Here is a 14,338-nt window from a genome sequence, read left to right as displayed (position 1 = left end):
AGGCGCCTTCAAAAATTATAAATTAATATTAATGGTGTATAAAATATAGTACTATATTGAATTTTTCAGGTTAAAATTTCATTTCCAAATAGATAAAAGATGTTAAAAGTGGCGCATCCTACTAACTCCTTTGTGCACTCGGCTGTTAGTTATCATAACAGCTTTATAATAAATGAAAGGCAATTTAAAAAAAATCAGTTTGAATCCAACGAGGTGCGATATGAATATACACATAGATTTACAAGTTATGCACATTCTCGGGATAAATTGGAAACATTTCTGCACTCATAGAAGCGATAGATGTCGACAAATACTTGAGACAATTTCGAGATAATAGTAAATGATTTTGCAACTATATAAGTATCAAATATAGAAAATAGAGAAAAATAATAATCAAAATATGTATTGATATTGCAATTTCAACCTTGAAGGATTAACAGAGCAGAAAAAACAATACAGATGAATGGATAACGAACACATTAAGAGTGTATATCATCTGCTTGTAACAACTTCTAATAAATAAATTTGGGACGCCTATAACGCCTAACTGACAGACTCCCAAATCTGTTGATTTTTAGCAATGGTTCATTAACGTCCCTAAATTTTTTCACGGGAATTTAGACCAGGTACAGCGTGCAACCTATCGAAAAAACCTTCCTACAAATGGATTCTACCATTTTAAATTACTGTATAAATATTTTATTTCGCTACAATAGAAAATTATTAGATAATTTCAATGTACAGAACTAGATTTCGGATTCTTTTTTATGAATTTGGTTGATAAGACAACACAGTCAAGAGAAATTTTGCTACATCTTTATGATGTAATCGAAATTTTCTATATAACAAGCAAGCGAAATCCCGGAAACAAAAGTTTGAATGAAATAAATTAGTGATGGACAAAATAGAAAGGAAGGAATGAAAAAGTTTATAAGTGAGAAAAAAAATAACAAGAAGAAATTTTTCCAGTCGATATATTTGTTTCTCGATTTTTTCTCCTCCCTCCCAATAATTCCAAATTCAAAAAGTAATAATCGCTTTATTAAGTATGAATAAAATTATACCGAAATAATGACATGTTATATAAAAAAGAAATATGATTAATGACTGAAAATAAACTATTTGGAGGAGGTGATTATAAGAATATAAATATTGGGAAGCTATCAACTAGGAGAAGAAAATGTTTTAAAAGCATATGAAAAGAATAAAATATTTGAGGACAAGAGCCTGTTAATAGATCACAAATTTTGAAATTATGATTATCTTCAATCTTACTAATAAAAAATGTAACATCTAGCGGTTGAAATATTGATTGAAAAACCATTTTTGGTTCCAATTATTATATTATCAAGCAATATAAATGACTAAATGAATGAGGATATAAAAACGAGCCCCAATTAATATTATTAATATCCTTTCAGAAACCATTCAACTGTACAAATTGCAAAAACCATTAATGCTGGCAAAAATTAATTTTCCTTAATATGTTGTGCTAAAAATCGTAATCATTCTAGATATTCCCACACGAAAATCATTAACAATAAAGCTATACCAATAAAAAAAAGGCCTTCAGTTATTCTAATACAGCAAATATAACCATGTGTTCGTTATTAACTTTAGAAGCCAGTACTTTTCCATTGCTACGTCACTTATCGAGTTTTAGTAACCACTGAGTTGAAGAATATTAGTACGAGCAAATTAGACACGAGCTTCTGATTAAAATCATTTATTTACAATATGCCCTTTTTATATAATGAAATATTTATAATCTGCCTAAAATATTATCAGATATTATGATTCTAGTAGATATCGACTATAATCGTTACTATATTTAAAAACACTAGTTTTCATTGTCGGAAAACATATTATTTCAATTTACTTCATAAAATAGAAAAATAACTGCAAGAGTGGCAACAATATAATTTTCTATTACCAAATATTTTTATCTAAGCGTGTATGAACATAATTCTTGATATAGATTAGCATATTTCATCATCTAAATCCTTAATAATTTATGGGTATTTATGAAAATATTATCTCACGAGTTGGTACAGGTAGAATCGAATAAATAAGACCCAAGCTAATATTCTTCTACTGAAAATTGTTGTAGATCAATATAAATATCTATTATTAGGATTGTTGCTTTAATAATTTGAATTTCAACTTAGAAAATCTGTGCAATTAAGTTAGAAAAATTCATTTTATTTTTAAGTTCAAGCTGTTGATTTAACTTATTTAGAATGGGAAATAAAATATTGGGTATAGATATAAAAAATTTGTTCGATAGCTGATATAGTACCAGGCTTAAAAAATTTCCCAAAAATGTAAGTTCGAAAATTTTTGAAAATATCTATTTTAAGATGTCGCTGTAGTAAACCTAGTTGTAAAGTAGAAAGTAATACAATGGTTGATAATAGTATAATTTATACTGTTACTGTTGTAACTACTCGTTCTATTCATATGCGATGAGTGCTAACTACCGGCTAAAGATCAAGGTAATTTTCGCTAAATAAAAAAATTTTAATTTACCATAAATTTACATTTTCGAATAATTCTTTCCGAAGCGTTCATGTTATTTATCGGTATTTTCCACAAAATAAGTAGTGGAAAATCGCCGGTTAATAGTTTATACATGTCACTAAATATTATTTGAAACAAATATTCATTTACCTTGTCGCCTCCCCGTAGGAGCGCTGCACTTCCGTTTTTCTTAGACATTTTTGGTAATAAAATCACAAACACTGAAAACACAGTCTTGTACCTCCAAAAGCTAGATTCAAAATGCTTTGCGACTGCCGCTCACTAGGAGAAGTCGATGTACGTCGCAATAGTGGGGGATCGACTATAGTCACTAACTCCGTCTTGGATTTGAAAAGGAATCGTTATAATGTACCAACCCAACGATATAATGGAAACAAGTTTGTGGTTTGAGTATGGTCGACTTAAATTGGATTCATACGCAAACGCAACGAAGTTTTGTTAGAACTTATTTATATCTACAGGTGAGGAACTGAAACTGAAGGAATAATTTCTCAAAAAAATTTTCTTTAATTTGCGCTGATGTAAATATTTACTATTTTACCAATTAATTTTATCAGTAGATTTCTATTCATCTCAAAACAGTATCTTCGAGTTCTTTTATGGATATATAAACTGCTTCGCTGATACCTCGAGTACCATGGAGATTTCGCTTTGAATAAGAAGAAAATTAGTTCAGCTAGTACCATAATGCTGGGAGATACAAATGAGTGGACAAGATAGAGAATAGATCGAACTCTAAACGTGTAATTGAATTCATTACTCAATTAATTTATTTAAAACATATACAATAATATACATGTAGTATACATGAGAACTGGAATTGCCAAAGATGTAGATCAGAATTTTGTCATTGCATTATATTTATTTATTGGCCCTTTGACATTGACACCAATCAAAACATGGTTTCGTAAATATTCAGGTAACAACTTATCCTTTGATCGTTATCCTTTTATTGCGCCAGCATCCCTTAGGGAGGAAACAGCAAAAGGTCCAAACGACGACGAGTCTAAAAGATTTTGTTACGAACTTATCTCCGCCCTGGAGCCGGTCCTGCTTTGATATAGTAGAATTCTAGAATTAGGCGACGGCGTCGCCTTAAATGAAATACCCGGAATTCGTTTGATCTTTGCTTTTATATCAAGTGGTTTATTTACATTGTTTCTTTTGAATAACTTCTAGGAAGGTCTATTTATTTATTTGGTTTGCTTCTTTATTTTTCTAGAACTATTATATATATATATATATATATATATATATATATATATATATATATATATAGGAAGGAGTTTATATAATCGAAAGTAATCGAAGAATTCAAATAAATTATTAAGTTAGTTAAGTGATAGTGCTAAGTGAATTATTATAAGTTATTTTCGTGTAAATAAACCAGAACGTAAGAGACAGTGTCTATTAATTCAACCCACGAATAAAAATCTGATAAAAACTAGATTAGTACTTCAGTATGATAATACTGAAACTCAATCAAATAAGAACGTAATTTGTTTGAGCATCATGTACAATATTGCGGATGCGAATCATCCGATGATGAAGAAAAGCTTAAGAAAATCTAGACCATATAAATATTATTTCAAATGGCTGATTTTTCAACGAGGAATCCACAATGAATGATAAAATTCCAGATATGTTTGTTTTGGACAATGATATTTTTGGATAGCAGCAGCGTATGGAAGAGAAACCTTCTCTTGAAATATATTGATATAAATTTTGTGACCAAAAAAGTATAAGACGACCAGTGCTTGTTCAAGTGCAAAGAAGGCACGAATAAGTTTCCAAGCTTCGCTACAATTGTCTATGAGCCAATGAGTAAGATTCATTGTTTCCTTTTTCGCAATTGGAATTTTTGGATCTTTTTATATTCATTCCAAGATGTTTCATGTAATTTTTAACGCAGATTCAAAGCAAATTTATTGGTTGGTATGTCATTCTGGAATATTTGAATCCTTCATAAAACGGTGAGCTACCCCAAAAAACTGAAAAATTCACGATCAATTATTATAAGATCGAGAGATTGTGTCAATTTTAATTACGAGCTAGCTTTCTTGTGACGAATTCGCAGGAGTGTTCGGTATTATTCAATGGTAATATGGAGGTTTTGCTCCATTTCATAATCTTTGCGAAAATGTGGATCCACCACAACACTCTATGGATCAAACAGCAGTTAAAACATTGGGTTAAGGAGTTAAGTTCTTTTCGACCTGGACAATGTAACAACGCACACATATGCAAAAAAATCCGTAAATTAGGGTAATAGTCACTTTCTCTCACTCATAACGATAAAATCATTATCCAAAGGGATAAATATTTTTAAATTTCTTAGAGATGTTGGGTATAGAGTCAAAGGAAGCAGCATTGGAAAATAAAACGATTTTTACTCTAAAAATTTGTGTATCAATCAAAAGGTGACGGACTTATGGATTCGCCCTCGTATTTTATGTCTTCTTTGGTTATTTACGTTCATTTCTATTACATCTCCTAGTAATTTATTTAAAATTCACTTCATTTCTCGTTTTTTCAAAAGGAATTTAGTTATTTAAAACGTATGTACCCACAGATATTCACTAGACATTTTTCCCCTTCATATTCTACTACATCGATTCTCCATAATACTTTCACTTCAGCTGACATTTTTCATTTCAATTTCGTAAATACTATTGATTTTCTTTTACTTAAATGGAAGACTTGAATCTAGACTGAAGAAACCAGAGAATTCTGATTCACCGATTGAAGACTGGATTGAACGTATCCTTAATGGAGTCTGGTGGCACCAGCTTTGTATATGGCACTTTTATTTAAGATATACGGGGTAAGAAAACATAAGCTTTTGACTATTATTGAGTTTAGCTTGATAACAAACATTCTTATTAATTAGAACAGTTGTGTTTCATGCTACCAAATAATTTTTGGGTTTTTGAAGCGTGAAATTTTAAATGTTCATTCTTGACTTTAAATTCTTGATAGCGTCTTATTCAGGAATAGTCAAAAATTAGAAATCTAAAATTTTTTAAATAAGTAATTGATATTTATTTAATTGACTAAATTTTTGCACAAATATTTCTTATTGTTGTCTATCCTACAATTTTGTGGTTTTGAATATTCGTATCGGAACTTTTTACTGACTCATTCATTATATCTACGTATAACTTTATTAGATTGTCGTGACACATATCTTTTATTATGCTAATCCTAGCACTCTCTTATCACTTATCACATTAAAAAAGGCGACAAACTTCTCAAGAATCTTAATGAGTATAGGCATAAAGATAAATCTTATATACCATGTCGTATAAAAAGTAAATTATTGAATTTCGAAAATATATTTAATTCTAAAAGTGTTTTGCTTTAATAAGTCGTTACAAAAACATGAATTGGATTTTTGTTTGGAAATGCTTTAGCTTCAAATTAGTTGAGATTAAAATTGCGCTAGTATACTACAACTATAAAGTTTATTGTGCACCATATCAGAGTTGTTTTCGAGATTTACAGCTCGCCTTTCAGTTCTCTTTCAAAGTTTGCTGACGGTTTTCTTCGTGCTGTTCCGCACCTGCTTTAGCATGCCAGACTATCACCCCATTAATGATTCTTCAGGTCTACAGCTAGACTCTGCAATCCATCGGTTTCATGCTTTACTAACAGTTATTTCGACACGCTTTTTTCACAGAAACTCACTACCCAGGTTTTTAATTTTTGATTCCCAGTATATAATAATTTCATTACTGAGCTCCATGGGAGAGAAATCAAGTCTTCCTTAGGTTATCTCAAAATTGCCTTTAACAGAAGTGATTTGATTCTCCACCTCTGTCTCAGCTGTCCTCTTAACAGTTTATTCATCCATTTTACTTAATCCGCAACTTTCGAAGTACGTCTCAGGATGACTTCGGTCAGTTATCGTCGATAGGGTTGTCTTGTGAACAAGTCGACATTTATAGCATATGATATTCAAATAAATATTATTGTAAGTCATTTGTAATTGAGAAAATGAGATAAGTCTCCAATAATTCCAAAGACTAATTATTGTTCTGACAGTGAAATTACCTGAAGCAAAGCATTAATAGATGATTTTATCATTAATTTGGGCGACAATTCTGAATCAAAAAGTGAAGAAGAAATTGAAGATAACGACATTGAAAGGCTACTTTTTGGAAATACATCATTGTTGTAAAAATAGCAAATGTTTAATTAGATTCTTCATAAATATAACGGTTCATATATATTACTTTTGTAAACCAAGTTTATTTAGACTTAATCAATACCACGAGACCTGATCATAATGCAGCTAGCAGTTCAATCACCGATCATGAACCATTCTATTACCTGTAGTCAAGGTGAGGTATTTGCTTTGTATAACAAATTTGAAATTAGTTTACAGGTAGGTTATTGAGAGGTTATTCTCGTTTTTGGAAGGTATATAAATATGGAGTTTTCTTGATAACTATTGGCGGTTTACATGAGAGAAATGAAGTTTAAAAATAATTTTATGGGTGTGACAAAATGTCGTCAGAATTACTGTTAATATGTAAATATTTTTGAGAAAGTTTGCCAAATAATATTTTTAAATATATTACGCAAACACAAAATTGTTCACTTAACATAGTTTGTTCTTATTTGCTTGTTTTATTATGTAAGTGGCTTAAAATTATATGAATAGATCGTTTCTTAAAAACACTCAATAAAAAAAGATTTTATTCATTTATGATCTGGCCTATATTGTTCACTGTGTCAATAAATTTTTACTACATTCATTTTCATACGCTATTCATTAATGATGTTTCATGTCAGCTACAATTCAATTCAAATCTCAATTTTAGTTTTGGGATTGTGGCAAATCAAAATTCATTGCGAGATTTCGAGTAGATATTAGCAAATTATGCAATGCTAACAACAATGATTCAACCCAGCAGTTTTGTTGCAGGTTTATCGAGATTTAAGTTTATGGCAAGTATACTGAGCTTCTTTAGACACTCATTTACTTTACTTAACATGCAGAAATATCATGTAGTAGGAAGCGGAAAAGAGTTTCGGGAAACCGTTTCAGATAGTGTAGAAAGTGGATTGAATTTGTTCATATATTGCAACAAAGATAACTTGAAGGGGTAGTTCTAGTTCAAAACACATTTTTGTTGAAAATAAATTATTTCAAGTGTTGTTTATTGCAAATGATGAAACTATTCGAAGGAATGAATCAATGAACATTGATCAATAACTGAATACGCACGAGCCAGTAAAAATAAAAATGTTTACTTTAGCTAACAATGAAAAATGCATGTCTGAAAAAATACGAATTTATTCCAAAATAAAAAACATTGCATTGGTGTTGCGTGATACACTATCAACAAGAATGGGTTTTTACAATCAATAGTGAATAGGAATACTGGACGGAGGCGATGTTTACTATCATTCACACATGAATGAGTTTTATTTAGCTTTCGTTATTCAGAAACCAGTTATTTATTTAGAAAAATTGGTATTAACTTGCAATACAGTAACGGCATTTGAAGTTGGGCAATTTTGAGTTGTACTGTGCTGTATCAAAAGCATAGAGTTAAAAATAAAGATAGAGAGAACGGAGAGTGGAATTGTACTGTTGGATGAAGGAAAAAGAGCATCGGTTTACCACTCTTAATCTCTCTATATTCGCTATTTAAATCGTATCTTGTCGCTTTGCCGTTCCCACTCCTCGAAATTTCAACGTCATAAGAATAGATACAGATGTTCCCCCATACCCCCCTTCAATATTAACTCCATATTGAACAAACATGTTTATTACTACACCTTTATTCTTAAATTTCTATTTATAGGTTATTGAACTGTTACGATTTTTATGGAAAATTGGTTATAATTTCTTTAATACCCCAGAAAACCGTACATTATTTTGATGGGAAAGTTTAGCTGATTCCAAATATACAATCAAATATAGGATGTTTAATTGAAAAAAAATGTAAGCTGGATATGGCATTTTTAAACCACCCTTAAGATTGTAAATGATTTTAAATTGTGAAGACTAATAATGATTCAATTTCAAATTGATATCTTAAAACAAGTAGGCTTAATCAGCAACCCTGTATAAGTGTAAAAGGGACTTTTGAATAAATTTAAAATTCATTGTCAACGTACAATTTCTGAAAATTTCAAAAATTTTTGAATCCAATGTTTTCTGAATCCGATACCCATTTGCCTTACAAATACCAACTTAATGCTTAGGTTCATGAATTTGCAACAAATTTGCTGACAACAGTTTTCACAGCTGAAGCATTCTGAATTGTCAACACCAAAAAATAACGTGGACGAAGAAAGTAAAAACAATTTTGATGAATTCTTCTGATTGCTACTTTGACGTGACGTTATGTGACGCAGTTGCAAGAAAAAAGTCACAGCTTTAGACAATATATGTTTAAATTCTTCAGCACGTCATTGAACCAACATATCCATCGATTCTTGTGAAGCAATATATAACACAGTACCAAGTCATACAGATTCGATAGACTCCATACAGTCCCGACGTCTCTATCTGCGATTTTCAGACCTTTCCCGATTAAAAATGCCTCTCAAAGGATACCAGTTCGGTAAAAAAGAGACAATGAAAACTAATGTAAAGAAAACTGCCTTCCTTGCTCTAGATAGTTGAAACATCGCAGGGTACTTGTTATTGTTATTCAATTAAATAGACGACCACTTTGAAGATAGTTACTCAACGAATGATGAAGCTTAGACATAGCGGTAGGCTCAATACTTTTTGAAAGAACCTCGTACGTTAACTTTATGAAGTTTTTGTACCCCACATACATTTCAACGCTTTTATGAAATTTTAATTCTTTTGCATTTTTTGTAAAATAGAAAGTTATTTCCAGAATAAAATTATAATATTATATATAGTGAGTACCTTTTGTCAATCTGTGCGTTTTCATGATAGAAAAAAATTTTAGTAATTTTGTGAAAATTTAATTGTCAAAACTCTTCAGATTGTTAAATAATAACTATTTTCTACGTCCGTTATAATATTATTTTTTCATTATCAATTTTGATTGAACGAATCTGGCATCATGACAAACTATGTACAGGCCACTGGAATATTTTTGGAGCCAAAAAAATAAAAATGTCCACGTAAGTATAGAAAAAGTGCCAATTAATTCATTAAATTGACTCGTGTATATATATTTTTGTAAGCTTCATAAGTTAAAAGGTTTACAAAAATTGTATTTGTGCCAAAAGATGAAAGTCCAAAATTATGAGAAGTAATGTATAATTATACAAAAAAAATGTCGTTTACTTGCAATCATTCAAATATTTCATTTATATCTGTATTAAGTAGGCCGTAGACTATCAAGCGGCTTGAGCAAATTGATTGTATCAAGCGTGATTGATACTTTAGAAACCCGTTTGAAGCTTGAAGCAAGAAGCATTGACGGTGATTGATAAAAACCACCGTCTTTTTTTTCTTTTCGTGGTTTCTCCCCTTCACAACAACCAATGTTAAGGCCAGGAAGCTCAAATCTACATTTGACACCATTATACGCTCCACACTCTCAGCTTCGACTGAGAGTTTTGATCAAAAGATTGAAGAACGCTTGTAGCGCCCATCAATCGGAGCCTCAAGCATTTGATCAAGCCGCTTTACAGTGTAAGGCCTCCTTTAGTGCGAGTACTATAATCAAACAATAATTTCGGTAACCAGAATTCCTACAATTTTTCATCAACCAGCATGTATATAGTAATATAAGCAATAATATAAATTTACAGAACACATGTTTTTTATAAATTTTTATAGTAAGATATTTATTATAACCGATATTTTTAAGTATTAGTTTGTAATAAGTGTAATTTTGTAAATAAAACTATTTTTTAAAAAGTGACAAGTGTTAAAAGTACGGTCTTTTAATGTACATGAGTGTAGTTTTTCATCTCAAAATAACGTATTTTTAGTCTTTTCGGAGTTTAAAGTTTTTTAGTATAGTTATAGATTCAACATGATGATATTTGTAGTGACGATGTTAATTCGAATAATAGAGCGTTAGTTCTATCTTCTGAAAGAAAAGGCAACTGTAGTTTTCAGATATACAGATTTCTGTGTATATAATCTGATATGTCAATATTCATAACTTGCGGTAATGATTAATACAAATATTGACAAGATTTAAGATTTAATATCTCGAATAAGCTATTGCTAAAAAAATCCAAGCACACATCACCATTTAAATTTCATGGTATAATTTGATAACCCATTAATTTGTTACCTAAAGTTGCTGCCAAAACATTAACTTTGATACTCTTTTCAAATTTGGATTGAGGGCTGTCCTTTCTTGTAATATTTAATAAAAATCCACTCTAACCGATGGATCGTCTGGCAAGAGCTCTTGGACTTGTCTATAATGGTAAGAATATAGTTGTTGCTCTTCAAGTATCCTCCAAGTACTTGCGTATTTATTTGTCTTGTCACATTCCCTACGCTAACTGTTGGAATTTGATCAACTAAATTTAAAATCATACTTTCTTTATTAATGGCTCTTGTTGTTCCTGGCACTACCAGAATTTATTTTTTTAGATCTCACATTACCAGTTTCTCGACAACATCGTTCAATGGTTCTCAATGTTTTTTTACTTTTCTTCGGGGAAACTCTTCTGCATAACTCTGCGTAACAGCTGTACCAGAGTTTCCTAAACATTCACTTAATGTTAATAACATGTCAGTGTATTCAAAATTTGAATTTTGATTAATAATATCTAATTCAACGAATAAAAAAGTTTCAGAAATGTAATTATTATTGCCTCAACATCATAACTATCAGCGAATGACATTTTATTTAATTTTAAAAAACAAGATCATATCCTGATTATACTGGATTTTTGTAAAACGTTACCAGAAACGAAAACCCTCAGTCCCAATTTTTTTACATGTATCAGTTTTATCGATGAGGTCTCATTTACGCGACAAAAAATGTTCAATTCACATATTGCTTACTAATTAATAATAATTAATAACTTTATCTATACTTCATACCAGCATTGGTTATTACTTCATAATTTTCTAATCAAAATATTCCTAAAACGGTACACATTATCCAGTTTTATCAAGAGTACCTTTTGATGTTTAAGTTCACTTGAAATTTTGCTCAATAAATCCAATATTGAAAAAGTTATATCCAATAGTACTTGGTACGAATCGTGTAACTAGCACCCTCTATGAGAGTGAGATATAAAAACAAATTCATTGGATGTATCAGCTTCCAAAACATAATCGTATGAAATTTCAATACAATGTTGCCAGTAGTTGCGGAAGAATCGTCAAAATGTGAATCAGCTTTTTTTGAAACAACCTATATTTGTAATTTAATAAATTATGAAAAAGTGGAAGCTTAAACACGAAGTTCTATTTGAAAAAATGTTAATAGGTTATTTTGGACTAACGGTGCACTCTGTCTTCTTCTAATCCATGTAATTAGACGGCCTTATTTATTTGAAAAAACTTTTATTCAACACTTTGTGGTACACTGATCAGAACTCGAATAAGCAAATAAAGTCACTTCAAGAATACATTTCAGTGAAATCATTTGTGTATTTGATAATTCGCAGTCTCAAATAAATATATGTAAAGAAATCCTAATACACGTATTATCAATTTTTTGATTACAACAAAGTGGTTTTAACTTACCTGTTAAAGTTAAGTAGATAATATTTAACTGATAAACTTGCTTATTAAAAACTAACAATGAAAGAAATAAATATCACGTGTTCAATTCAATAATTTCGCCTTTAATTTACAACAATCACAAATAATTTTTTGGTAGTTTGTAAAAAAATAATTCATTCATTACAGGTTTGGACTTTGAAATTCGAATTGAGGAGAATATTTATTCAGATACTTTATTGGAAATAATAATATGCCACTTTGATTGCATGTACTATTTAGTTTATGATAGTTTAAGTGAATAATCTTTGTTATTGCATGTCTTAAAGTTTGTAGTAGTACAGACAAGGTTGTACCTGCCAATTAAATGAGAATGAAAATAAAATGATGATATAATAGTGGTAGGAGCAATAACATCAAATAATAAATATATAAGAACTACAAAACAGAATTAGGTAATTTGTATTATATAGTAAAAAGATAATGTATGTAATCGTTTATATTAGCAAAAATAATATAGGTGTACTCGCGGAAAATACACGCCATATGTACATTAAAAAAATGTAGTGATTTTAAATTGAAATATTAAAATGTATTAAATATTCGTACGATAAAAACGTAGATATTAAATTGATGAGCTGATGATTTCCATTTCATGAAGTGTTGATTCATTACTGTATATAGGTATTATAAAAAATGGTAGTTAGATGGTAAGGGATCTTTGTCGACTTTTTTTTTACTATATTTTTTACAATTTTCACACTGCCTAATCGATATTTTTTATTATCAAATGTTTCAATTTCATATTCTATTTTTTATTTCTTTTACAATTTTTTTCAACTATTTCTTTTTATGCATCTTATAATCTATTTATCTTTACCGGATATTCATAACTCAATTATTTTTTCTCTAAACAGTAGTTCATCTCTTCAGCAGTATTATGATCTATTGCTACTCGTATATCATTTTTTTTTTTTGGTACGAATATAGTCCCAGAAATACCTGGTTAAAAAAAGAAAACACAAAATTTTTGGAAAAAATATATCTATTTTCCAACGTAATCTCCTTTTAGCTTCCCCAGAGGTGTCTAATAAGTTAGATACCCTTTTTATAATGAGAATTGTCAAGCCATTAACTGCCGACATCAAGTCTTCAATGTTGGAAAATCTTTAACCACCTAGTCATTTTTTCAGATCTGGAGACAGGAAATAAACCGATGGGGTTAAATCTGGGGATTAGAGTGCATGAATTAGCAATTTACACAGTAAAACAATAATTTTAGCCATCGCAATAACGGATGTGTGAGCTAGTGCATTGTCTTCATAAAACAATACTTTCTTTTAGCAAATGCAGCTGTTTTGCTGAATTTCTTAGGTCAAACGTTGTAATGAGTTCGCATAATACTCGCCGTGGATAGTTTTTCTTTTTCAAAAATATAAATTATCCCAAGCGCTTCCCAAAAACCGACCCCATGACGTTGCCTGCACATGGAACGGTCTTTGCTTTCTTTGGAGGCGATTCTCTTTTTCAGTCCATTGTTTTGATTGGTCTTTTGTTTTGGGTATAAAATGAGGGACCCACGTTTTATCCATGGTTATGAAACAACGCAAAAATTTGGCTTTATTTCTATGAAATATTACCAAATGCTCAATGGAAACATTTTCAAGATGCTGTTTTGTTCTATTGTGAACGCACAGCTTCCTCATTTCCGGATTTTCTTCAACATTTCTGGAGTCGTCACCTCATTTGGTTGACCACTGCGATGCCGATTTTACTGTTAATAACAAAGAAGCAGTCTCACCCAGAGTAGATTCTAGTTCAGTATTTATATTGGTTGTACCAATGCCTTTCAAATAAAAGTAAAGTATTCACTGAAAACTTTCACTATTTATGATGCCAAACAAATACTAAACAACGTGGCGTCTTCAAACTTTGAACATATACTGTATAGATTGTGTACTTTCTAATACAGTGATATATTTCAAGCAACTACCGCCATCTCTCAGCCAGTCAGACCAGGTTCTAATCTACCACGGACGATTTTTCCATTCATTCATGATTTTTATTGGAAGATTATTTAGAAGTTACAATAATTCTTATTTCTCTATTCTTCGTTCTACTATAACTCTCAATATATATTTTTTCTAGTTTAATGTA

General features: G+C 30.3%; 1 protein-coding gene across 5 annotated transcripts in view; it reads right to left on the bottom strand.

Annotated features, from left to right (window-relative positions):
• LOC130441022 (proton-coupled amino acid transporter-like protein pathetic) overlaps window positions 1–14,338 on the bottom strand; it is a 126,236-nt gene that overhangs the window by 46,815 nt on the left and 65,083 nt on the right. Inside the window, exon 1 of one of the 5 annotated variants that reach the window (XM_056774476.1) lies at window positions 12,206–12,266. The exons of 3 other annotated variants lie outside the window; for them this stretch is intronic. Coding sequence is in view for 1 of the 2 variants with exons in the window: in XM_056774473.1 (XP_056630451.1) it covers window positions 2,671–2,718 (48 nt within the window). In the remaining variant the exon portion in view is untranslated. Of the gene's footprint in view, window positions 1–2,670; window positions 3,196–12,205; window positions 12,267–14,338 lie in introns of those variants that run through there. One more of the 5 variants, XM_056774473.1, reaches the window with a different exon arrangement.

Source organism: Diorhabda sublineata, chromosome 3 (genome assembly GCF_026230105.1).
Source record: "Diorhabda sublineata isolate icDioSubl1.1 chromosome 3, icDioSubl1.1, whole genome shotgun sequence".
NCBI classification, from domain to species: domain Eukaryota; kingdom Metazoa; phylum Arthropoda; class Insecta; order Coleoptera; family Chrysomelidae; genus Diorhabda; species Diorhabda sublineata.
This window is presented reverse-complemented; position numbering and strand designations above follow the sequence as displayed.